Source organism: Myotis yumanensis, unplaced genomic scaffold (genome assembly GCF_028538775.1).
Source record: "Myotis yumanensis isolate MYYU_CA2020_CCGP unplaced genomic scaffold, mMyoYum1.0.hap1 SCAF_16, whole genome shotgun sequence".
NCBI lineage: Eukaryota > Metazoa > Chordata > Mammalia > Chiroptera > Vespertilionidae > Myotis > Myotis yumanensis.
The window spans coordinates 9,303,212-9,330,463 of NW_027223767.1; the positions used below are offsets into that span (position 1 = coordinate 9,303,212).

At 44.4% G+C, this 27,252-nt stretch overlaps 1 protein-coding gene across 6 annotated transcripts in view; it reads right to left on the bottom strand.

Moving 5' to 3' along the window:
- Positions 1-27,252, bottom strand: part of DNAH9 (dynein axonemal heavy chain 9) — a 342,415-nt gene that overhangs the window by 235,771 nt on the left and 79,392 nt on the right. For 4 of the 6 annotated variants that reach the window (XR_011468497.1, XM_070395266.1, XM_070395267.1 and 1 more), the window contains 7 exons: positions 17,600-18,470; positions 14,776-14,906; positions 14,360-14,486; positions 10,230-10,382; positions 8,732-8,857; positions 6,244-6,483; positions 5,747-5,907 (listed from right to left, as the gene is read on the bottom strand). Coding sequence is in view for 5 of the 6 variants with exons in the window: in XM_070395266.1 (XP_070251367.1) it covers positions 5,747-5,907; positions 6,244-6,483; positions 8,732-8,857; positions 10,230-10,382; positions 14,360-14,486; positions 14,776-14,906; positions 17,600-18,470 (1,809 nt within the window). In the remaining variant the exon portion in view is untranslated. Of the gene's footprint in view, positions 1-5,746; positions 5,908-6,243; positions 6,484-8,731; positions 8,858-10,229; positions 10,383-14,359; positions 14,487-14,775; positions 14,907-16,705; positions 16,771-17,599; positions 18,471-27,252 lie in introns of those variants that run through there. The other 2 variants (XM_070395269.1, XM_070395270.1) reach the window with 2 other exon arrangements.

Here is a 27,252-nt window from a genome sequence, read left to right on the forward strand (position 1 = left end):
TGCCAATCAAAGTATTTCCCATCCTCCCAGGAGTAGGCACAAGTTTGGGCAAAACACTGATCTCACTGGTCATCAGAGATGAGCACATGATCGAAACAGAACCAATCAGAGTCCCTTCAAGGAATCTGATGTACGGTACTGGGCAAGAGAGGGTCTGAATCCAAAGTCATAAGGTGTAGGCATGGAGACCATCTTTCCAGCCATACAAAGAAAATCTGTGGGAGAGAGAAGTCAGCACTCAGCAGAAAGTGAAGCCATGATCGGAGAATTCAAGCCCTGTCAAGGCCTGGGAGATGGTTACACTACAGCAAGCTGGACTCATTTCCCAGGTAGGTGAGATAAAAGGCCTCTTTCTGTGTAAGTTAGTTTGAGTTTGACTTCTATCACTGGTAACTGTTTTTGTTTTGTTTTGTTGTTGTTGTTTTAGATACTCACCCAAGGATATTTTTTAATTGGTTTTGAGAAAGAGAGAGAGAGACATCGATTGGGTGCCTCCCACACATGCCTTGACCAGGGATAGAAACTGCAACCTAGGTATGTGCCCTGACCAGGAATAGAACCCAAATCCTTTTGGTGTATGGGATGATGCTCCATCCCACTGAACCACCTGGCCAGAGTGTAACTAAAAATGTTTTGATGAAAATGCTCACTTTATTCAATTGACAAAAAGTTCACCAAAGAATTATAAGAGGTTAAAAGAAAAAGTAAAATAAAAGAAACTATGATAAAATAAGGTGAATATTAAACTGATCTTGAAATGGGCAGGGGCTGAATAGGTATAAAAGTAAAAAAATGGGCAATGACAGTAACAAATAATTCACACAAGAGGAAAATATAATAGCCAATAAATACATAAAAATGCTCAGGCCTGTGAGTAATTAAGATCACCCAACTTCAAATGAGACATAAAATTAATAGTATTTTAACAATAATACTTAATGCTGTCGAGAATTCTGTGAGATGAACACTCTCATAAACTAGCAAGAGTGAGAGCAACATTTTTTTCAAGAATAATTTGAAAGTATGTGTCATCCAATTATCCTGCTTCTTGGGATCTTTCCTGGTGAATTAATGAGAAAGGTAGTAAAAATTCATATAAAAGTGAGTTCAGACAGCCTTAATTTTAACAGTAAAAGCTTAGATATAACTTAAATATCCCATAATGTTAGATAAATCATGAGATACTTGTAAGTAGAAGGGAATGCAGCTATTAGAATGTTTTAGAAGAATATTTAGAGAATAAGCACATGATTTAAATAAAAAGAGCGATCTATGACATTTTACACACAGTATATGTTTGCAATTTCAATTTTTCAAAGTCTACATGTAGAAGCAATATTAACAATGGTTACCTCTGGGTGACTTATTTTGTTTACAGATTACTAAGTTTTTCCATAAAAATCTCAGATAAAAAACTTTTTTAAAAAAGTGTATGACTTTTGCTAGTGCCCTTGCCCAGGAAATCACCTTCAAAGACACTTGCAACAATGACATCTCACCTCCTTGCAGTGGTTGCTGAGAAATGAAGAGGTGCTCAAAATTGGTAAGTGGTTGATTAAAACATTACTTAACACAGCCCAGGGCTGGAGGGGCGTTTGTGTGTGAAGGTGAGGGGGACAAAAGGGAGGACCGTCCGAAGGTTAAGACACAACTTATGAGAATCGCTTTTGTTCAGCCTGAAAAAACATTTCCATTTAGTTCCACCTAGCATCGTGCCAGGGCCCTGCGACAGCGCTGAGCCCACGTGCCTGCTTATACATTCAAGTCCCATCCAGGCGGTGTAAAATTCCAAAGAAACAGGCATAGTCAGTGGGACGCACTGTAATGCGGGCGTGCTTTTAATGAATGTGCAAAGGTTGCGTGGATCAATTGTCCATTTGATTAATTCCTCTGGCAGGAGAGAATTAAATGTACTTAAGCTACACACCAGCAAAAGCTGGATGCTCTTTAAAATGTGATTTTCTGTGTTAAGGTCAATTTTCTTTTCTGTGCAAAACCTTTCTTGAGATAATAATGGAAGTCATTGAGAAAATGGAATGTGCCATGTAAATATTCACAACATCCTACTTTGTCGGAAAAGCATCTAATGTGCAAAACAAGGTCAAGGTCTATATGGTACGCACCATTGTTTGCAGCAAATCTTCCTTTCAAGTTCTTATTTGCATTATTTCATAGAAGAGGTGATAATTTCCTGCTTTAGAAACAATTCATTGCCAAAGCCCTCGCCTTTCCCTCTATAAGGCACTTAGCATTAGAGTTCTAGAGACTCCTAAGTCCAAAAGAGGTAATTATCTTCTTTAACTCATTGGCAGGCATGAAGCCCCAGGGAAAATAAAGTCTTGTACTTTTTATCACTTGGAGCGATAATGTCTGATATGTCAATGGAGGGGAAGGCGATATTCTGAATGGTATGGCGAAGCAGGGCACACCTGAAAGTCTCAGTAATTGTTTCACTGCATCCAGATCAGGAGTTTTCCGTGCGTGCCTACTATGTGCCAGGCATGGTGCTGGGTCCTGGGTGTGGAGCAGTGAGCAAATCAACGTCAATGTCATCACAGACAGATTCTGATTAAATTGCTCAGATAGAGGATAGCTTCATTGTCCTGTTCCAAGTGATGTTGTATTAGATCATGATTCAGGCCAGGCAAATATATCAAAATATCACTGTCACAGAGCATTCTGTATTGGACTTCCTCCCTGTTTAGGGAGGTGTCTTGCTGAGAGTCGCTAGAAAGTCAAAGGGACATGAGAGGGGCCACTCCGAGTGAAGATGCAGGTGAGAAAGCTTTTCCTTTAACCCTCACTGAATGATTCCCGCCAACGGATGGAGCCCACGTCAAACCTTGAAGATGCCAACCTCCCTTTCCCACGCTGCTACTGCTTTGCCATCCCTGCTGCAGAGAAATCTGCATCTCCCTCTGAACAGACGGTATCTGCCTTGTAGCCTAAGCTGGGGCAGGGAGGAGGGTGGTCCCCAGCTAAGAGCGAAGACAGAAATATCACTTCTCGTATGACCTCATTGCCCTGTGTCCTCCAGCAGCAGAGACGCAGACAGACTCCTACATAGGTGCCTCCTCTGAGTCACCCTCCCCTTCCGGATTCTGCCCATTCTTATACTTCAACGTTCAGCCACCATTCATTTATTTGAGCCGTATTTATTCAGCATCTACTGGGTGCTGGTGACATAGCGACAAACAAAACACAGAGGTTCCTGATTGCAAAGCTCATATTCCAAAAGGGAATGCAGCCAGCAAGCAAGCGAGCAAGGTCATTTCAGAACGTGGGCAAGGTCAGGAAGAAGACAAGCAGAGTGAGCCATCAGGGTCATTGGTGTGTGTGTGTGTGGACGCGCGCGCACGTGTGTGTGTGTGTGCGTGCACGCGTGCACGCGCGCACGTGTACAGGGAGAGGGTGTCTATTAGAAAGAGTCTCCTTAGAACTGAGAGTAGAACTAAAGGGTGAGAAGGTGACAGTGGAGGAGAAGGACATTCCAGGCAGAGGGGACTACTCGTGCAAAAGGCTCTAAGTTGGAATGAACTTAAAGAGATCAAGGAACAGACAGGAGGTCAGTGCCAGGCCTCAGGGTGGTTGGTAGGAATTACTAGGTCCCATGAGGAACTCAGGTTTTAGTCCAAGTGCAGTGGGGAGTGATGAGAGAGAGTGGTGTGACCTCTACAGGGTTCCCCAGGAAGGAGTAAGTGGGGAGTGGTCTGGGTGGGATTCTGGATGGAAGATCTTTCCAGAATAGCAGGGAAAGTGAATTACAAAGTGAAAAGCATGGGGGTGGGGGAGATAAACCATGAGATCTTAATTTGTGGATGATGTTTAGATTTTCAACTCCTCTGCATTTCCCACATCCTATTCCATGAGTACAGTGATTACAATTTAACTAAACATTGTTTGGAAGTATATTTGAGAATTTAACCAGGATATATGCAATAACACTTAAAATAGGCAGAGCGAAAAGCAAGTAAAAGATGGCACAGATTCTATTTGGCCATTTTATCCTTCAAAGTTTACGATGGTCTCTTCATTACCTACAAGTCACCTATTTGGGGTGAGCCAGTCATTCAGATATACAACTCCTTTTGGAGAAGAAGAGATTCAGTGTTCGATGGAATTATAAGGGGAAAGGGCACTAGCTCTTAGAATCTGCAGAAATCTCAACAGAATTAAAATATTATTTCTCACAGGAACCATGACCTTATTCCCCTGTCCTTTCTCTCCTTTGCCCATGTTCTGCTCTCAAATAAATCTTCATAAAATACAGTTTTCATCATTTTATTCCTCTGATGAAAAATTTTCAACAGTTTATCAGTACTTACTGAATAAAAATGTCTTTTTCCTAATTTATAGTCTGACCTTTACCCGTTTTCCCAGCCTCATGAACAACTACCTCTCCAAAATTCAAGAATCGACTTCCAGGAGCATGTCTGGAGTTTCCCCATTTCCATGACTCTGCCCACAGAATTTCATTTTCTAGAATTCTTTTTTAAAAAAATATATATTTTATTGGTTTTTTACAGAGAGGAAGGGAGAGGGATAGAGAGTTAGAAACATTGATGAGAGAGAAACATCGATCAGCTGCTTCCTACACACCTCCTACTGGGGATGTGCCCGCAACCAAGGTATATGCCCTTGACCAGAATCAAACCTGGGACCTTTCAGTCCGCAGGCTGATGCTCTATCCACTGAGCCAAACCAGTTAGGGCATCATTTTCTAGAATTCTTATTGGTAGTTCTTTAACTTTTGGGGATCCCAGACCACTTGAACCATTATTGAATACTACAGATTCTCTCATTGGAAAAAGTGACACACACACAGATTTCTGTACAATTTTATGATACCCTAACAGCCATTCTACAACCTACTGAAACCCTATTGGAATCCTACACATCCTTGAGGGTCAGGTCGGATTAGATAAGATCTCTTCGCTGAAGTGTTACCAGTCCTCCTCTTCCCACAGTGGGTGGGACCCCCGTCTGTGCTAGGAGGCTTATACTGCTAAGTCCCTTGCTTGGAAATCTGTAGCATATGGCTTTGAGCCCTCCTTGGTACTATGGCCTTATACGTTTTCCCCTTGTGCTATTTAAATTATTATCTACATATGTCCTAGTTCCCTCACTGGAATTGGAGTTTAAGGGCAAGGAATGTTTTAGTCATTCCCAGGGACTAGCTCAGTGTCTGGCATGAATTCATAAATGAATTAATATAAATGACAGAGAATATGGTTCCCTAAAAAAAACCATAAGATCCTAACAGTAGGAATTACCTTGCTTTCATCTTTGTATTCCCAGAGTGAGAGGTGCTGAATAAATGTGCGGATTGATTGATAAGAAAATAATCATAGGGATCATTTACTGAGCATTTACACACACTAAGCTTCTTACAAGCACTGATGTCTTTTATCCTTACAAAACCCGTGAGGTGTGAGTTACTACCTCCATTTCACAGATGAGGAAACCAAAAGTGAGATCAAGTTTCTCATGGTCACACAGCTGGCATGGGTTAGAGCTGGTGTTAGAACGCAGGTGTATATGACTGCCCAGTAATTCCTCAAAAAGTCATGGCTCATTGGTTTGCTCTGTGGTTTGTTCTTTTGGTTTTACTTTACATCTGTTGTGTTCATCAAGCCCTCCCCCTAGAACTCTGTGAACCCGAGTGACAGCAGCCTTGATGCTGGATGGCCATTGGATGCATGAGCCAGAGAGCAGGTTTCTGTCAGTGTCTGGTGCCAGCACTCACCTGTCTGTCAAAGGTGTGATCACAAGGCGAGGTGTATTTCCCAGGTACTCATAGGAATATAGAAACTGGGCATCACAGATGTTGGCAAAGCAGTGTTTGGCCTCATCATCCCAACGATGCCGCAGCTGGGACAGCCAGAGAAAGGCCTGGGCACTGTCCACCTAAAGACAGAGTGGCAGAGCAGCTGGATGAAACAGTGCCCAGCAGGTAGCAGGTGGCCCTTAGCCACAGGACACACAGGCTCTGGATGACTTGGGTGTTGTCTTCTAGTTAAGAGCACAGCACACTGTGCCTGCCACAGCTCAGAAGGCATGAGCTGCTCTGATTACCTGTTTCTATGGGGGTTTTGAAAGGCCGGAGCAGACACCCTGATCCGTTCCCAGCTCTATGGCCAGTGCAGAGTCTGGCCCCCATGCTTTGTCTGTATGTGAGCCTCTTCCTAACTCCAATATTGGTGTGCCCCCAGAGAGGGGGTCTCCTGCGTGTTTGGTACTCACCTTCTGAGCAATCATCTTGGCCACCACGTCCCGGGCATGCACATCGATGGTGCATATGGTCATGACCTTCTGTCGGTCCCCCTTGGAGAGCTGGCCAATCAGCATGGTGATGAGGGCTTTGAGCTGGGCCACTTGCTTCTTGTAATAGTCTTTCATGGCACTCTCATAGCCTTCCTCCAGCCTGGCAAATGCCATGCCCACCTCTGTGGTCCACCAGATCTGGGTGCAGGTCAGGGCCACCTGTGGCAACAAGAGGCACTCAGCAAAGCCTTTACCAGGACTGTCTCCAAAACCAGTCCACTCATCACACCAAGGGACTCAGAATGTGACTGTGTGAGTAGCATAGCCCCTTCCCACCCTCTCCGCCAGCATGGATTAAGTGAGCCATGCCTGTGAATCCTTGGGGATGTGAAGTGATTACAACGCAGTGAAGCAAGTACTTTCTGCTCTTAGTAAGTATACCATTTGGTTAAGAACAACTAAAGACTTACTCTAGTCATTGTCAGTGGCTTTCAGAAATCACTATACTGATCATTCAGTTTTGCAGCATCCAACCTGTGCTTGGGAGGATAACAATATGTTGATTGAAATCTCAAACACACTCAGTCTTTGCTGTCATCCTGAATCCTCTTGGGGTCCTAGTATTTCAGTTGAGTGAGCCATTGCTGATCAATTGTGGTGTATCTTGCTTGTATGTAATACTTTCACTACATTTTTTATTTCTTAAAGCTTATAGTGTTGAAAGCCTACTCTTGAAGGTCAAGGTGAATTATACCCAAATTCAACGTGATAATATGATTTGCATTTTTCATAAATTCAAAATAAATAAATGGGGAAAAAATTCAAATGAACATTTCTTCTGTTTATTGGGAAAATTGATATGAAAAATGCATGATTTTGATTCTTCATGGTGGAGAAGTTAGATACAGTGATCACCTGTAGGATCATTTGCTTTGGGAGACATGGTTGGAAGATAAGTTATAACAGCAGCAGGCAGCAAGCTTCCCTGCCTCAAAATTCTGATTCAGGTAAACAAAGGGAGTCACCCACTTTGTGAAACAGAGAATCCTGCTACAGTAAAGATACCATTCCCTAGTTTATCTGCTTTGCCTTTGGATTTAGACATTGGGTCTTGTTACAGGAGTTCCTCCTGCACTGGCATCTTGTTGGTATGGTTTGAACGTGGTGCAGCAACTGTACTGTTAAAAATACCTCTTCTCTCATGCAATACTGACCTATGTCCCTTCTCTTCTCACTGTCATAATTGCTGCCAACATTTCCCCACCCTTTTCTCACTTCTCAGCCCCCTGCACTCCACTAAAATGGCCTCCCCAATTCACAGACATTCCTCAGCCTCTATTTTGCTTGGTCTCTTAGGAGTACATGACATAATTGACCTCTGGCCTGCTATCAAGTTTCTTTTTTGGTTTCCATAGTTGCTATTCCCTGGTTTTTCTTCTACCTAAAAAGGTACCATTCCTCATTCTGCTTTACTGGCTCCTCCCTGCCCACCCAGCCTCTGAGTGATGCTCATCAGTTTGTTCTATTCTCATTTCAATCTACATATCTTCCAAGAGCAACCCCACCTACCCCTATGACTGCAATTACCCGCAAATACTTACAATCCCAAATATACCAACACTAGTATTATGCTACCAATAGGGGAAAGGAGGAGGGGTATACTGCAGCCAGAGTCATTAAAAAATTCTCATTAGTTTTCCCTGCTCTCTATTACCCTCCTGAGAACCAACCCACTAAAGGATTCAGACATGACTTAGAATCAAGTCAGACTCCCTAACATGGCCTATAAGAACTAGCTTCATTTCTTCTCCAGAATTATTCTGCTGCTTTTTGTTCCCTCCACTGCTTACTCTTGCTTCAACTACACCCAGCTCCTCCAAATTCCTTAGCTACACTCTGCTCCCCTTGCTACTGAGACCGTACACAGGCTTTCCCTCATGCTTGGCTGCTCTTCCCCTCCATCATTACCTCATAAACTCCTATTTCAAACCTCGGCTTGAACAGCATATTCTCAGGGAGGTGGTCCCCAGACCCCACTGCCTAGCCCTATGCCCCCGAGTGCCTCGAGCCCCTCTGGTCACCACTCCAGGCCCATCTGTAAGAAACGCAGTCTGTGAACTCCAGCGGGGCAGGTTCAGGGTCCTGGTCCCTTCTGGTATCTCCCCGGACTCAGCAGTGAGCTTGGCACAAAGCAGTCTGGGTCAACCAGTCGACCTGTTTACATTTTCTCCCTACGGCAGCCAGTGAGGGCCAAAACAACAACCCCTCCTTTCCCCAGGTTTTGGTTGAATTAGGTCACGGCTGACAATTCTCATACTCCCTCTTGCTGACGCCTCACAGACCAGCTTCTCCTGACTGTGACGCCAATACTGAGTCTGATGTCTGGTCACCCCTGAAGGCTGACCAAGGTCCCCGGGAAAGAGAGCCCAGTGGAGCCGGGGCCCACGAAGGTCTGGTTAGGATGTACCTGAGCTGGATAGTCAAAGAGCCACTGCTCCCTGGGCTTTTCCTCATAGGCAGTCACACCGTCGGTCATCTCATGCCTCACGGTGGCCTTCATGTGAGCAAGCACGTGGTTCAACCATGTTTCCACCTGAAAGAAGACCTCTGGCTTAGCCCCTGGTTTCTGAGAAGATGTGATCAGTAATACACGTGTCCTTCCTCTTAGCCCAAGGAAGTGAAGACAGAGCAGCCAAGCCCTGAGGACAACTCCAATGGCTGCCACAGGCACAGGAGATGACGGCTCATCTGTGTAACCCAGATTATAGGTGAGCACCGGACTCAACTAACTGTGGGGGGTGTTCCCATTGAACACACAGGACAGAGTGGCAGGCTGAGGGGGTTGGTTGGGGGGTGCACTGCCATCCAGGGTTCATAAAGGAAATCCTAATCTGGGTTGAGGTAGGTGTAAATAAGTCAGTGGATTCTCATGACTTTGTCCATGAAAATGGAGATGTGAACTGGGATTATATTTTCCAACTAAATGCTTTCCCAGTCTACAAAAAGAGTACATTCTGAACCAAACCCTAGGGTTCCGCTCATAAAGCAGTCTGATTATTTCAGTATTGGAATTGCTTTCCAAGACACATGTGGATGAAGGTGAAACTCTACAAAAGATATTTTCTCCAGCTGTTACTGTACTTGGGTATTTCAGGGTAATGAATGAAGAGGACTTATATCTAGCGGTAATGGTGTAGGATGGTAAAGGGGTTGAAGCAGAAAACTGTCCCATGCTTTTTGTTTCTTTCTTAAAAAAATGTTGTTATTGATTTTTTTTAGAGAATAAAAGGGGGAGGGAGAGAGAGATAGAAATATCTATGAGAGAGAAACATCAGTCAGCTGCCTCCTGCACACCTCTACTAGGGATCAAGCCTGGATTCCTGGCATATACTCTGACCAGGAATCAAGGTGACCTCTTGGTGCATGGGATGAAGCTCAATCCACTGAGCAACACTGGCTGGGCTATGTTTCTTGAATTATAAACAGAAATCTGGAGGCAGAGTTCTTGGCTCTGCAGGAGGGAATGACTCTGGGGTGCATTTGAACAGAGAAGTGACATTTCAGGAAAAATGGTTGATTTTAAGGGGTGTTTTCTCGTGGGGCAGATGTCCATGTTCCTGGTTCCTTGTGGTGTGCTCCAGGGCATGTCATGTCAAAGTCTCCGGTACTGCTAACCATTGTAAACCTTTTCTCATCGACTCAGGGAGCTGTTTATGTGCATTTCCTTCCTCTCTGCACAGGTCTTTGGTTAAGACAGATACATGAACACTGACACACGTCCTTCCCAGAGAGAGGAAAGCAGGCATGAGAGGCTGCTGCAGGGTCGGATCAAGTCAACGGAAGCGGAAGCTGTGGGTTCAATGGGACGCAGAAAGCAGCTCTGGCCTAAGGTCAAAGGCCATGCTGAAGGTCAGTGCTGACGATATCTGAAGGCAGACACTTGAGAGAAAGGACTTGCACAGCACCTGCCCACTGCAGCTGCAGGGCTCGCTGAAGGCCACATACTCCTCCTCCTTGCTGTACATGCCGAGACTTATCTTGGTTGGCTGCTCATTGGCGTCCAGCTGGAACTGCATCCTGGCCATATTGTCAAAGAGTTTGGAAAGGTGGCGTTGAACCTATGTGGGGAAACCATGGCAACGAATTGGAGAAGGTGTTATTTAGAGGTCTAGCATGTGACAACTATTAGAGGGCTGGGTACCAAATACTTAGAAGAAGCTTGTGGGAATGATGGTGATGTGACAATGGCAACCAACTAAATGAGTAGAAGTGGCCAAAGTAATATAATACTAGTAGGAATTCCTACTAGTATTATATTACTAGACCCTCTTCCTAAGAAAATACTACTGTGGGGCAAGAGATCAGCCCAGTGTAGCCTGCAGAAGAATGCTAACACCCCTGAATCTGGAGTCTGTGGAAGAAGTCACCCAGTTGTTGGAAGTGCTTTGGTGAAGCAGACAAACATCTGGAGCAGTGGTTCTCAACCTTCCCAATGCCGCGACACTTTAATACAGTTCCTCATGTTGTGGTGACCCCCAACCATAAAATTATTTTCGTTGCTACTTCATAACTGTAATTTTGCTATTGTTATGAATCGTAATGTAAATACCTGATATGCAGGATGTATTTAGGCGACCCCTGTGGAAGGGTTGTTTGACCTCCAAAGGGGTCGCGACCCACAGGTTGAGAACCGCTGATCTAGAGGGTCCAAAGCCAGGGCAGGCATGCTCACCCCCGGCAGAGAGCCTGGCTGTGCCGGGCGTCTCCCTAGCATGGTGTCTCATGACACAGATGTCCTTCACCACGGAGCCCAGGCAGGCTTTCTAGAAGGAATGCTAGACAGAGCCACGCTGTGGTCCAGGGGTGAGGGAAACAGCAGGCTCCAGGAGGAACAAAAAGCAGAAAACTATTCTCTGAAGGAGGTTTGTGAAGGATAAGGTCCTTCAGGCTGCAGGAACCCTGAGTGTAGTTTTACACTTACAGTAACCAGCTCTCTAGCTTATGAGATGAGATGAAAATGTTTGTGTATTTGTGGGCTGTGAAGGTGTTCAAGATCATGGTGACTTGGGACAAAGATCTTCATGGGATGACCCTTTGCTTAAATTTAAGAATAAATAAACATTAAACAAACAATATAGGACCCATAGACATATCCTGCAACTTAAAAGAAGGGGAAAATAGGACTCAAAATATAGAGTAAGGGTGTGTGTGTGTGTGTGTGTGTGTGTGTGTAGCTTTAATGAAGGAAACAGAAGTCATTATGAAAAAGGTCACCTTGCATTGTTTTCAATTAAATGAAAGAAACAAGAGCTCTATAAAATGAGGTGAAAGGTCAGATGAGATGCTAGAGGTAGAAAAATAAAGTAAGGAAACCAACAAATGACACAGCACAGTTTGCAACAAGGTTAGCAATAGTAAAGGACTGACTAAGACAAGCAAATTAAACAGGGTGGGTAAACTTGAAAAATTACTGCAGAATGCCAAGGAAGAGGACTAAGAGATAAAAAATATGTATGAAAATATATGATCTGTGAAAATATATATGAATATATAAAGGTAATGCATAGAGCACAGAGAAAACAGATTCTCAACTTACTGAAAGGAAAACTTTTGAAGAGAATGAAAGCCTTGGTTTTCAGGTAGGAAAAAGCCTCTCATTATGTGTTGAAAAAATTAATAAAATAAAGCAAGTATTTAAACAGACACAAATTTTCTAAAATTAAAATGTAATTTAAATTTTTATCTCAGCGATCCAGAGAGAAAGAAATTAGGCTACCTAGAAAGGTTAAGAAAATAGCAGGCAGGCAGGCTCAGATGACTTCCCTAAGCAGAAACAGCAGAGCTAAGCCTGCAGGAATGTGAGGGAAATTTGCTGTGGCTCATGAATTCCAAACCCAATCCCTGAATCACTCACATGTGAAAACTAAAGAGAGTCACAGACGTAGAAGGAATTGGGAAGTACTTTATCATGCTTTATCTCTTGGGGTGGGAGGTGTGGGGCACCACTTAGAGATTTACTCAAACCACGAGATAAATAAATAAAAATAAAGAATAAAGAATGAGTATATCATGTGCAGAGGTTTAAAAGGTCTGGCAACGATCTCTGACCTCTTCCTATACCTAGAATTAATGAACATATAGTTACAAAACAGAATGTTAACGTGATAAATATTTCAGCTCCACTGTGCCTGTGCTGCTTTGGAAATATTTTAATCTATAGGGAAAAAAAGAAGGGCTATAACTATTAAGATTAATCTCTCTTTAGCACTTTCTCCTTGTCAACAAAAACATAATTTCACTAAGTTAGAAAGTTAGTGACAAGCACAGAAAGCTTAGGCATGGGTGCCATCTTTTAGCTGTTGGAGAAGCTGGTGGTGATGAGAAAAGATCCAGTTGCTATGAGGGAACATCTGGCAAATCTACCAAGATCACATGACATTTACCCTTTGACCCCGCAGCCTTATTTCTAGGAATTTACCTGGAAGGTAAACCTCCAATAATACAAGGCTCAAAGTTTTTTAATGCCGCATTATTTGTCATTGGAAAATATCATCAACAACTTATGGCCAGACTACATTGTATTAGTCCATGGAGTATGATGCAGATGTAAAAATAAAGAGGGAGATATCTTTGAATTGATATGGAGTGATTTCCAAGATATATAACTAAGTAAAAAAAAAAAAAGAAAAGAAGCTTGCTATCTTTTGTGTAAGAAAGAAATGGGAAGAGGAAACGTACAAATGTAAATGTCTATCTGCTTATCTTTGCAAATATAGACATGGGAAAGGCAAACCAACACTAATGGAACTGGCTGCTCAAAGAGGGAAGGAGGTGGTGATGCATGGAGGGAATAGGGGAATGAGTGACACCTCACATCTTTGTGTATAGTTTGACTTTCAGAATTCTACATATTCAAACAAGCAAATAAATGAGGTGGAAAACCTTGAAACTGAAAGTAAAGAGAGCCCAGCTATACTTCGAATGAGTAACAAAATCACAGTAAAGGAGAAAGAGAACTCATCCAAGTGACTTCTGAATAAAGTCTTGGACTGTGTCTCCTCAGTCTCAAGAAAAATAAGAGAACTAAAAACATCTCTTTGGGGAGGAGGGAGGAAAGCACACGGAGCATACAGTAGAGACAGTATCCCTCCCTCCCATCATTCACTGTGAGACTCAGTCTCCATCATAGACAGCAGTGGGTCTCAGCGTGTGGTCCCAGACCGGCAGCTTCACTTGGGAAATCGTTGGAACTGCAAATTCATACCTATTGAATCAGACCCTCTAGGACAGGCCTAGGGGTCTGTATTTTAACAAGCCTTCCAGCTGATTCTGAACCCACTCAAGTTTGAAAACCACTGACTATAGCTCCGAATATCAACAATGCTTCAATTAGTTACTTTAGTAATTAAAAATCTTGTAACACAGTAGGCTTCTTCTATTTTACAGATGAGAAAATTTTGTTTCAAAGAAGCAATATGCAGTGACTATATGGCTAATAAGGGGCCAGAACAGGTGGTGGGACCTGAAATTTGGGCTTCTCGTATGCACGCTTTCAACTAAACCACCTGATGTCAAGTTAACACAGCTTCCATTTCCTCTCCCCACGGAGAGTTTTAGCTTCAGCTTTTTAAAATGTTTTTATTGATTTCAGAGAGAGGAAGAGAGAGGGAGAGAGAGAAAGAGAAACATCAATGATGAGAGAGAATCATCCATCGGCTGCCTCCAGCATGCCTCCTGCTGGGAATCAAGCCCACAACCCAGGCATGTGCCCTGGCTGGGAATTGAACCATGACCTCCTGGTTCATGGGTCTACACTCAACTACTGAGCCGCACCTCCGGGCTTAGCTATGACTTTTGACTGCTATTGACTGGATCTCTCTCCAGAGGCATCATTTTGCCATCTTCAGAGCTTCTCCAACTCTACCGCAGGGAGAAAGAGCCATTGGTGAGTCGGAGGGCGTCCTGAGAAGCAGTGATGGTTGGGAATGAAGAAGCTCTGAAGTTAGGAAGGGAGGAGGCATATGCGGAACCTGAAACCCCCCTGTTGGGGCTCCTCAGTCCTTTTGGGGGTCCTACAAGCATTCCCTTGGCTTACCTGCTGCGGGGCTGTGCCGTTGGAAAGGATATCTAACAGATCAGAAGAGGAGAGGAAGTAAAACCTGGGGAAGGCCAGCCTTTTGGTGTCCAGGTACTCCGCCAGGGCCTTCTCACACAGGTACAATCTACGAGCACAAACACATAGGTCATAGGCATTGCCTCCACGCAGAAACATGCAACACATAGAACACATGCGGAGATCAGCAGGGGCAGTTGCCATCGCCACACTGATCCATTTCCATCAGGATAAACACCTCTCATTACACCCCGTATTACCCACTGTGCAAGCAAACCAAGGCACACACACAGACACATGCTTGCTCCCTTGGGCGGTTAAATGAAGCGAGGACCTCCGGGACAGAAGGAAGGACCGGCCTCCTCCGTCCTCACCAAGGGGCAGCAAGCAGCCCTCACCTGCTCTGAATGTCCTCCAGCCTCTCATAAAGCCCTGGCTTGTTGGTGGCTTCCACCACATTTGGAGTTTTCTGAGCATCATAAGCGAGCTCTTTAAAGTCCATGTCGATGCCCTCAAATCTTTCAGAATCCTGCAAGTAAAAACAGGGAGACAATGAACTCCCACTCCCCTCCACGCTAAGAAGCCCCCTTACGTAGCGAGTCAGAACGAAAACCTGTTTCTAGGCTGTCCTAAGACTCCAAGAAGGCAATGCCTTTAGCTTAAGCCTGGAGCTCACAAACATTTTGATCTTAATATTCCCTTACACTGTAAAACAATTGTTGGAGTACAAAGAGTTGAACCTCTTTGTAAGTACATAATTATATCTATCAATATATCCTCTACATTAGAAGGTATAAAAATTTTGAAGTTGAAACATTTAAAAAATATGTGTTAATTCATTTAAAAAGTAACAATATTAATCTTATTAGTCAACATAATAACATGTATTTGTCTAAAATAATATTTGCCAGCCAAGCCAGTGCAGTTCAGTGGTTGAGCATCAATGCATGAACCAAGAAGTCCCCAGTTCGATTCCCAGTCAGGGCACATGCCTAGGTTGTGGGTTCAATCCTCAGGGGGTAGGGGGCATGCAGGAGGCAGCCAATCAATATCTCTCTCTCATTGATGTTTCTATCTCTCTCTCCCTCTCCCTTCCTCTCTGAAATCAATAAAAACATATTAAAAAATAAAATCATATTTTCCAAACAAAATAACTCAGAGAAAGAAGTAGCATTGTTTTACTTCTTCTTCAAATCTCTTTTGTGTCAGGTCTAACTCAGAAGATGGCCAGACTCTCCCATCTGCTTCTGCATTTGGTGTGTTGTGACAGCTCATGGAGGAATGAGCGTAAAACAAAACAAAACAATAAATACACTTTAGCTTGTTATTAAGGTAGGTTTGACCTTGAGGATATCCTGAAAAGGTCTCAGCGACCCTCAGGGCCACCGAACCACCCTTTGAGAGCTGTTGGCATTAAACACATAATTCCTAAGTCAGGTAGATAGTGAACCCAATGGTTTTTTTCTGGGCCCATGCAGAAGTTTTGTACTGTAACCAAGGTAAGTTTGTCCTCAGCAAATGTAATGTCAAAGTTATCTAGATACCATTGTTTCCCCCAAACACCCACACCCTCACAGGGTTGCTGAAATGACTGAGACAATAATATATGATATGTTCAGCACTTTATCCCAATACCTGGCACCTGCTTACAGCTGTGGTATTATTATTGCATACAAACAACCATAATGGTGTATACGATGTGTACTATTTTAATTAACTTCCTGCAGTAGGCATCAATATTAGTCCCAATTGGCATGTGAGGAAACTAGAGAAGAGAGAGGCTAAGTAACTTGCCCAGGCCCTGCAAATGGGAGCGTGAGGACTGGAGCCCACCTGGTGGCCTGTCCGCTCCAGACCTCTGATTCCACACCTCTCTCCTAAGAAGGTTTACCAACCAGAGGGCAGGGTTGAGTAAATCATGATTCCTCAATGAGATATTTTACTCCAATTAAAGATGACAAAGTATCAAGGGTACTGACGTATTGGAAATATCCAGCATAAATGTTTGAATAAAAAGAGTTGGATAAAAAGTATAGTTATGCCAAGAACAATTATGTAAAACTATGTACATACATGAACAAAAGTTGGGAAATATTCATAATTGAATGTAATTAGCTACTAGTCAGAGTGTAAGATTATGACTGATTTTGTTGTTTTGAAATTGCCTCTGTTGTTGCATTGCTAATACAAAGAAAATGAATGTATATTTACATATTTTAACACCAACCTGTGTTGAGAAGTTAATGATGCTAATTCCTTATTATGTGTAATTGCAAGTTCTCGAATGCTCCCTATAAAGTCTACAGAAGTCTCCACCTGTGTCCTTACCTTCTAATGAGACCTGCTCCTCCTCCATCACGGGCATTGGAGGGAAAAAGTCTGGCTTGCTCAGTTTGGCTGAATTACAATGGCTCTAACAGAATTGTTACTTCTCTGTTGCCTTTCATTCCAAATGTACAACCTTTAATCTGCATTATTACAGTACACATGCTTTTGTGGGATGAGTTGGAAACATATAACGTTTTAATGAAATGTGCTTTAACTTTCAAGCAAGACCTGAACTACATGTTACATTTTGGAATCAAACTGATTTGTAAGCAAAGAACTTTCTGTGCTGAAGAGATAGAGAAAAAGGCCACAAAAATAAAAAACGTTGTAAATGAATTAGAGCCCACTGAGAGGAGGGCGGGATAATGGCACAATAATTAGGATAAGAGGCAATCAACCTCGGGAAAGGGAGAAATGAGAACACATGTTTTAGAGAAATTCATCGCTCACTATTTAGCTGAAGACAGGTATTTAGCATCTGGCGCAGACATGGGGTTTGCAGAATGGCTCACTGCTGAGAAGTAGCTGGAGTTTGCCAGCAAAGCAAGTCCCCTGCTAGTCTAGACCTGCATCGTAATGGCCTGCGGAGCGACCCATGAGCAGCTCATCCCAGACGGCAGTACTAACATTTCTCCCCTTTCTTGTATTTACTTTTTAAAAACCAAGTTCTCCTCTCTTTCCCCACCCGTCTATGAACAAGCTGATACCGTGTGTTTCATCTTCTCCCTTTTTTTCTGCCTGACTTTTGGCGGCGTGTCAGGTCATGTTTGTTGGAGATGCCTTTGAGTGAAGCCATGGTGGGTGCCAGAGAAGGGAAGGTCTAGGGGATGCAGGGACTGGGCGCTCTTCCCCTGACTCAGGTAAGGAAACAAGCAGGATTCCCTGAGCAGGTACCTGGGGCAGCTGAACCCGGATGTCTTCAGAGCCAATGAATATACTTTCCAGGTGGGACCATGTCCGCTGCACATCAAACCACGTGGAGATGACAGCATCCGCCGTGGACAGCTTCTTCTGCCAGCCCGACACTTCCTCCAGGAAAAAGGCTATGTACTTGGACATCATCAGGTTCTGAAGTTGGACTTGGTTATCCTCCAAAACCTCGATGAGGTCCTCATCTGAACGCAGCAGAGGGACGCTGGTCCGCAGGTGGGGCTCGTACTGGAACTCCATGCCGGCCCACGTGGCCTGCAGCTCCTTTAAGGTCTTCTCCATACCCATCTCCTTCACAGCTCTGTCCACGATGCCCTGGACCTCGTCCTCAAAGCGGTGCAACTGGAGCTGCAGCAGCTGTGCCAGGGTGGTGCCCTCGCCCATGGTGAAGCTCACGCCTGTGGCCTGCATCAGCTGCCTCCAGTGCCGCTCCCGGATGGCCGGGTTCTGCAGCTCAGCCACTGCCCTCAGGGAGGTCAGCGTGTTCAACACCATGCTTTCCAGGCCTGTGAATGCATCCCAGGCCCTGACCTCCTTGTCGAGGTTCCGCAGGTACCTGGCAAACCTTTTGCACTCCAAGTCCATAGCCTCCACGTTGATGCTCTTCCATGGGGTGGCCTCCCAGGCATGGATGTTGGAGGTCACCATGCCAACGGTGTCCCAGAGCTCCTTCAGCTGGCATATCTCCCTCCGGCACTGCCTCAGCTGCCTGTAGTCAGGAACGTTGACCTCAAATAAGCTGGCAGAATTGGAAATGGAGGCCATGGCGGATTCCATCTCCTGGAGCTCCATGTGCCTGGCATCCAGGCTTTGATGAGGGTCGGTGCTATCAAACCTACAAAACATGTGTTCACTTTGTAAGTGTGGCAGACAGCCCCCATTTCCTAGAATCCCCAAACTAACACCAGCTTACATCTTTAAACGCTTCGGATTTTAGCAAAGAGCAGTGACTTCCACCAAAGCCTGGGAAGAAAAGACATTCAGGGAGGTTGGAATAGGCTAGGCATAACCAGTTGCGGGAAAGGCAATTCAAGAGGAATATCGCGCATGGATCTTTTCTTCACGTGGGAGAAGGTAAAAATACTTCTCTCATCCTCTGCTTTACCAACTTCCCCATCCAGGGGTAGAGGGGGAACACCCCTTTGTCCAGCCCCTGTTAGCCTCCCCACGGTTGGCTTCCACATCACTTGACAAGAGCATTGTCTTGTACTGTAGGTGCTGTAAAGCCAGATTCCTTCTGGGAGCTACAAGCCTAGGCAGTCCTTCAGTGACAGCGCTGGCCCTCAGAAGTCCAGCCCGGACCCCACCTGGCATTGCTCCCTCTGGGGCAGTGGCTCTCAGTCTAGTAGGATTTTCAGAATAGATCTCCTGGAAACTTTAGATGATTGCCAGGCTCAGGCTGCTCCCCAGTCCAATTAAACCTGAATCTTCGGGTGTGGGACCCAGGGAGGGGTATTTTTCAAACTCCTTATGTGGTTCCAATGTGCCAGGTTGCCGTCATTGTCTGACAACCTGCCTCATCTTCAGGCAACAGCACCTCCGAATTTGAGAACCACTTGAACCAAGGCCCATACAGTCACTGTGTGTCTCAAGTCCCTCTGCCAAGCTGTCCTTGATCTGCCCCTTCACCCTTCTCTGGCCTGCTCCCTTCACATCCAGGGGCAGCCCCTGGATCAGAACTTGACTCCTGTAAGAAGATACTTAGCTCTACAGTTTCGGTTCACATTTCCTCATCCTCTTCTCTCCGGTGCTTATGGCACACACCCACTGCTGCTGATCCTCACCAGTGTTAACCTACTTTATGCTGCCCCCCAGTATAGCACCAGAAGAGCACCTACCCCAGCATCAGAACTTTCCATGCAAAGGAACCCACAGGGGAAGATGACATTGCCTTGGACAGGAGAGCCCAGAACCCATGTGTTCAAGGAGCCTCTCATTTTCCTCCCTTAACCTCGCTTTAACCCTTTCTGACCTCAGGCTTTCTTGGTTCTGTGTGGCTGGAGGGCTAGATATTGGGGATACCATGACTTCAGGGTGAATACTATGTTCCTCTACAATCAGAATAGGGCATCATCGGGTACATCATGAAGGTGAAGTTGAGAGGAAATGAGTGACTAGGAATGGGCATGTTAGTTGGTGGGGTATAGAGGAGAGGCAAAAAGGAAGAGAATGACATATGAACTCTTTTTCTTGAACTGCCTCTTCTTTCAGATGTCTTTGGAAATATTTGACTGGAGAAGATGGAAAATAATCCTAATTAAAGCTATTTACCTGAACTGCTCACCACTTAAGCGTAATGATCATGGAACACAGTAACAGTTATGCCTACCATTAAATTAGTGTCAGGATAACTTTGATCCCTCCTATCTTTGATTCCCACTTGTTCAAATACTTTGTGACCCATGTGCTTTGATTGTGGATTTACATCTTACAAGAATGAGATTCAACATCATTGTACATCTTCACTATTCTCTGGCTCCCAAGTGTTTCAGAACGAAACACAAGGTTGGAGTCCCCAAAGTTTAGGGGCCCTATGTTTATATAGGCAAGGCGCTCACTGCCGTATAAGAGCAGTAGAAAAAAACCTAGAAGAAAAGAAAGGTAAATCCTCATGGCACGGGGTCCAGCAGGAAAGATCCCAGGGCATACATGCTCTTCTGCTTATTCTTCATTTGAAGAGACTAACTGTTGGAGAGTGTACGTTCTGCTTTTTATCTTAACTAGAATAGTCCTAAAAAGTAAACTTAGCCCTAACCGGTTTGTCTCAGTGGATAGAGCGTCGGCCTGGGGACTGAAGGGTCCCAGGTTCGATTCCAGTCAAGGGCATTACCTTGGTTGTGGGCACATACCCAGTAGGGAGAGTACAGGAGCCAGCTGATCGATGTTTCTCTCTCATCGATGTTTCTAACTCTCTATCCCTCTCCCTTCCTCTCTGTAAAAATTCAAAAAATATATTTAAAAATTTTTTTAAAAAAGTAAACTTAGCCTCTTGGTGTTAATACAAAAATCTATCAGACAAAACTCTAAAAGCCCACATTTTATTTAATTTATTAATGGACTATAATTCAGGAATAATTTATTAGTAAGATAGGATTCAAGTGTTTGGGGGTATACACAGAAGATAATAAACAATCTTGCTAGCCACTCTTTCCTCAGCACATATGAAATTCTTAATCAATATTGGTTCCTTAAATATTCATAAGAGGTGATCATTTGTCAAACCTATTCCAAACTTCCTCAGCCCCATGGCATAATTTTTGTTTACAGTTTAAATTTGTGGACAATCATTGCCTGTAGATGAGCACACATAAAAATCAATTTGGCCTAAGGAGTGAAAGGAACCTCTAGACATGAGGGCAGGTAACCCTCTTCCCATTTCAAAACTCTAGTGCAAATTGTCAGGATACTCGTAGACCTGATTAATGTGCCTAATAAACTTGAAGCAGTTCTACAAACCCTGAGGGAGCTGTACAGTATAAGAACAAGAAAGTAATAGGAGGAAAAAGGGTGCAGTAAGTCTTTGAAATTAAAATAATAATGCAAAAGTATTTTAATCTAAAAGAGAAATGTCTAGAAAGTCTGGATGAATAAAATTATAATTAAGATAAATGGAACTACGGTGCTCATGCGTGTGATCGCAGAAAAGTGATTGATTCGGGTGTGACCGGGACATGGGCACAGGGAGAGAGGGAGTGGAATAAGTGACTTAATTCTTGGGAAGCTAGCAGTTGGTAAATGTTCATCTCAGTACCACACCTGCATATACAGTGAATGATAACCCACCTCTGCTTGATACTCCAGAGGTTATCGTAAAACTCCACATATCCGATCTGAATTTGTGATCTTTCAGTTCTTCTCATTCTGTGGCCCCCAGTCTCAGTGAGCAGTAAAACAATACCTTCCACTTACTTGTACAAAATGAAAGGTGGAGAATTATGCTAGACTCTCCTCCCTATTTATCTCCCATACTCAGTCAATCCTGCTGCTTCTCCCTCCCCAATCTCTCTCTCATCTGCTCTTCCATGGAGCACCTGGCCTGTTTCACCCTAATCTGTTCTCAACAGCCATCAGAGCATGGTATTTAGACTCCTAAGTGGCTGATCATGGACAAAACCTGGGCACATGGACCCCTCCACACTCATCTCCCACTTCCTGCATTCCAGCCATACACACAGGCAGTTCTCCAGCTATTCCCTGCATCTTCACTCTTCTGTGCCTTTGTATATGCTGCTGCCTTTGCCCAGAATATCCTCCCTCCCTCCACCTCTTTTCTCTAAATGGCTAATTTTCATTTACGTATGGCTCAAGCACTGTCTTCTACAGGAAGTGTGAATTGCCTCCTCAGTGGGGGTTCAAGTTGGCACCCAATGAACATGTCCAATTACTCATTTTTGAAATTGTCCCTGAGGCTGGAAGTCTCAGAGGTCAGGGAATGTGCATTTTCTTAAAACCCTACCACTTACATCATGTTTTGCTAACTCCACTGTTAAGACCAGAACCTCTTCTGCTCTATGGAAGCCTGAATCATGTGAATGAGTCAGATTAACTGGAAGAACAGGATCAAGCTGAACTAATGACAGGTCTTAGGATTTCAATACATCTCTGGGAGATTTAATGACTAATAGAGCTCTTTTCTCTAGCTATCAAAGAGACAACAGACACTGTGCAAGCAAGATGGGGCCCTTTTTTCCTCGTGTCTGCTGCACTGGGCTATTTGGAAAGCCTTGCTTTCTCTGGTTCTCATGTAGAGCAACACCCAGTGAGAGTGTCTCCAAGAATGCTCTCCCAACTGTTCACAGAATCTGGTTGCCAGCCAGGTGGAGAATTATGCTAGACTCTCCTCTCTATTTATCTCCCATACTCAGTCAATCCTGCTGATTCTCCCTCCCCAATCTCTCTCTAATCACTCTTCCAGTGGAAACACGAATGGCCTCTATTGAGCTGGAGCTCATCGGGATCAAATGCTTTGACTTAGAAACCCCTGGGTTACTTGGTGTTGATGTGGGTAGAAAGATTGTATGCCATGGCATAATTTCTTAAGGTCAGGAATACCTTGCTCAAGGTCAGGAAGACTAAAGAAGTGAATGCAGCTAGAAGCATGAATGAAGCATTTCTTTCACTCAAAAAGGGAAGAGTTAGTCTCCAATTTTAAAATCTGTGGAAAGTTCCTGAATCTGAGCATGATGATTTAGCCAATTGCTGTGTTGTGAGAGAGCTCAGCTAAGAATATGCTGAGACAGCTTCGAGTTCAGCACGGAAGGAGGTAGTAAAACTTGACTTGAACATGAAGAACCTCAACCCAAGCAACCTGACTTCACCCAGCACCTGTCAGACTGCAAGCGCTTAATGAGACACTCACTTTCCTTTTTCTCTTCAAAGACAAGCTCAGTGTGAGTTTAACCCTCAATCGACTCAGGAGCAGAAACTTGCATTCACAGAGGAATGGACCAGGGTCTGCATTTTAGAAATGTGTAAAGGACCTAAAAGGAGCCAGAATTATACCCATTTGCCACACACAGTACTTAAAAAATTTTAAACACACACATTCACAAACATCAAACTAAGAAACCGAACAAAACATGAGCTGAGCCCTAACTGGTTTGGCTCAGTAGATACAGAGCGTCGGCCTGTGGACCAAAGAGTCCCGGATTCAATTCTGGTCAAGGGCACATACTTCAGTTGCAGGCTCCTCCCTGGCCTGGGCCCTGGTCCGGGGCCTGCAGGAGGCAACCAATCGATGTGTGTGTTTTTTTCACATTGATATTTCTCTCTGTCTTTCCCTCTCTCCTCCACTCTCTCTGAAAATCAATGGGAAAATATCCTCGGGTGAGGATTAAAAAAGAAAAAAAAAACACATGAGCTGACACCCACTAAGATTGCCTTCAGCAACAAATCTACAATTCTGCTCTAGTCCTGACGGTTTTCTTGACAAGAAGAGAAATACATCAGAATTGCGGCAGCGTCTGGTTTCCCACACTGCTGCGAGCAGTTCTTTTCAAAGGCTTCTTTTGCAAAGATGCATCTGCATGTCAAATTAACAGATGTGGATTTGGAAAACCCAGCAAAGAGTAGCGATGTCCTTAGAGGCAGCAGATACAAGTGCTAAGAAAGAGAGAACAATGCAGCTAGCAAATGAAGAAACAACGCCAGCTGATCGATATGCACACTTGATGTAACAACGAAGGAGGGAGGGCCACCAGATTTCCAACAGACATGCAAAAGCACACCAGCAAACGAGGCGCTGTTTCCTCTCAAGCAGTCTCAGAAGTCTGTTTGGGAAGATAGTTCACCAAACACCTTTAGAATTTCTTTCTTGAAATTTTCTTTAGAGACAGCCGATGCAAAAAAATAAAAAATAAAAAAAAAATTGTGTCGTTCTTTTTAAGTACCATAAGTCACACTGGTACTTATGGTTAGGTGTGACTGCTCCTAACATGAAGCAGGAGGACCCAGCGTGGTAACCAGTTTCCCCATCAGCTCTGGCTCTGCACCATTAGTGTTGGAAGCTTCTACCGTATGCCAAAGGAGAGTCAACACAACATGCCTCAGACCCACTGCAAAGTCCCGGAAGGAGCACCACTAATGTTTCAAGCAATAGATGCTTCTTTGGAACAAGGGCATAGCTCCTGAGGCAATTACTCTCAAGGATACTCATGTGTTTGGGGCCACGTGCCCTGGCAAGACTGCTTAAAGCAGTGGTTCTCATCCTTGGCTGCACATGAGAATCACCTGGGAATCTTTTTAAAATCCTGATTTCTGGGCCTCATCCTCCGGAAATTCTGTTTCTTTGTTACTAATGTTTTGACCCCACCCCATAACAAAGAAACAGAATTTCCAGAGGATGAGGCCCAGAAATCAGGATTTTAAAAAGATTCCCGGTGATTCTAACGTGTAGCCAAGGTTGAGAACCACTGAACCAGTTACTCCCCTAGGGCAGCAGTCACAAACTTGGCTGCACATTGGAATCACTTGGGGGGGCGTCACTAAGTACTGATGGTCCGTAGGAAGGCTGGGCATTGGGAGTTCTAATGCCCCCAGGTGACTCTGATGGGCAGCTCACGGCAGCACACTGCTTCAGAGACCAGGTTGTATATTTCACGTGTGTCCTTCCCTGCTTCCTAACATACTCATCCTGTTCTCTGTAGTCACAAGTATAACGTTGGGGAGGCAGTAGCTGCTTAATAAATGTTTGATGAATAAATAATAGGATTAAGTAGGTCCTCACTGCCAGGTTGGATGATCCATGATCCAATTTGCCTGAGATAGAGGGGCTTCCCTGGATGTGTGACCTTCAGGGTTAAACCAGAAGAGTCCGAGGAAAACCGGGATGGCTGGTCACCCTGGTGGCAGGCTCAGAGCAAAGATTAACAACCTTCTGAGGTGAATGTTATTCTTAACCCCATTTAACAGATGAGGAAATGGAAGCAGGGAGATGTTGAATAGCTCCCTGACATACACAGTAAGTTACTGACGTGAGATTAGACGTCTAACTGAGCAGTCTGAACCCAAAGTCCATGTACATAATCACTGTGCTAAACGTCCTTCCAATAAAGTTGAGGGTGTTTTGTTTGATTTTTATGTTAACCTGTGTCTATCAGCATTGTATTTCCGTGGGTAAGTAACCCTTAAAAATGAAAACGTTTCTTCCTCCTTACGTAGGGCATTTTCAGTTTGGCAACGTCCAAGCTTGTCCCTCCCAAACTAGAGGGAGAGCCAGAAAGCAGCTCAGCGGGACAGGAAGAAAGCCCGGAGCTGAGGTGAGGGGACAGTGACCGCTTCGCCAGCAACACAGGACCATCCAGAACCAGCAGGCACAGGACCATAAGAACCAGCAGACACAGGACCATAAGAACCAGCAGACACAGGACCTTCCAGAACCAGCAGGCACAGACCATCAAGAACCACAGACACAGGACCTTCCAGAACTGCAGACACAGGATCATCCAGAACCAGCAGACACAGGACCATAAGTACCAGCAGACACAGAACCTTCCAGAACCAGCAGGCACAAGACCATAAGAACCAGCAGGCACAGGACCATCCAGAACCAGCAGACACAGGACCATCCAGAACCAGCAGGCACAGGACCATACAACCAGCTGACACAGGACCATAAGAACCAGCAGGCACAGGACCATAAGCACCAGCAGATACAGGACCATAAGAACCAGCAGGCACAAGACCATAAGAACCCGCAGACATGGGACCATCCAGAACCAACAACACAGGACCTTCCAGTACCAGCAGACATGGGACCATCCAGAACCAGCAGACACAGGCCTGTCCAGATCAGTGTGTTCTCCTGGTTGGAGCCCCAGGTGCTGACAGTGGGCAAGACAGAGCCCTGATAGACATCTTCACCACGGGAAGATGTGTGTGTGCGCGCACATGTGAGTGGACTGCCCATCCTATAGTTGTTCTGTTTATATAAAGAGCCCTAATCACAAGTAGGGGGTGTCAGAGAGAATGCACACCCCAAAGTAAATCTTTTACCTCAAATCCTTCCTCCAAAATGCCTTCCAAAATTATTTTAAATTCTATCAGCCTTTTTTTTTTAAACCAAAAGGAGTCTGTGAGAACTTAGAATACTAACAGTTTAGTAAAATCCTAGAAACTTTAGTTCCAACCACTATGGGAAACAATATAGAGTTTCTTTCAAAAATTAAAAATAGATCTACCATACAATCCAGCAATTCCACTTCTGGGTATATAACCAAAGGAAATGAAAACCTGGATTTCAATGAGATATAATCACTCCCATGTTTATCAAAGCATTATCACAATAGCCAAGATAAGGGAACAGCCCGAAGGCCCATCAGTGGAGGCATGGACAAAAAGATGTGAAGCATATACATAATAGAATATTATTCAGCAATGAGAAAGAGGGATATCCTCCCATCTGCAACAACACGATGGACCTTTAGCACATAGTACTGAGCTAAGTCATAGAAAGACAAGTATTGTATGAGAATAAAATGGTTACCAGGTGATGGGAGTGGCAGTAAGAGTACATTGAAGGGTACAAACTTGTAATAAGTAGTCAATAAGACATAGAAACGAATGCACAATATAATGAATCTATACATATAAAAAAACCTAAGTGACGGGACAACTGAACGACTGAACGATTAGTTGACTGGTCGCTATGATGCACACTGACCACCAGGGGGCAGACGCTCAATGCAGGAGCTGCCCCCTGGTGGTCAGTGTGCTCCCACAGTGGAAGCGCTGCTCAGCTGACCAATGGGCGCCTGATGCAGGGCTCATGGCTGGTGAGCGCTGCTGTGGCGGCATAGCCTTTCCCAATTGAGACTGATTGGGCGTGAGCCCGTGGAAGGTGCAGCAGGGCCAGGATGAGCGGGAGTGGCAGGTGGTGTTGGACTGCCAGTTTCGGCCGCATCCCCACAGGTCATGCTGGGCCTCTAGAATCTATCTATAATAATAAAAGCGTAATATGCAAATTGACCAAACAGCTGAACAGCAGAACAACCATCCAGATGTCTTTCCAGATGACCTTCTGGATGACCTTCCGAATGAAGCTGGGGCTGTGCCACGGCTGCGAGGGCTGAGGCAACTGGGGCTGCAAAGGCCTACTCTTGCATGCATTTCATGCATAG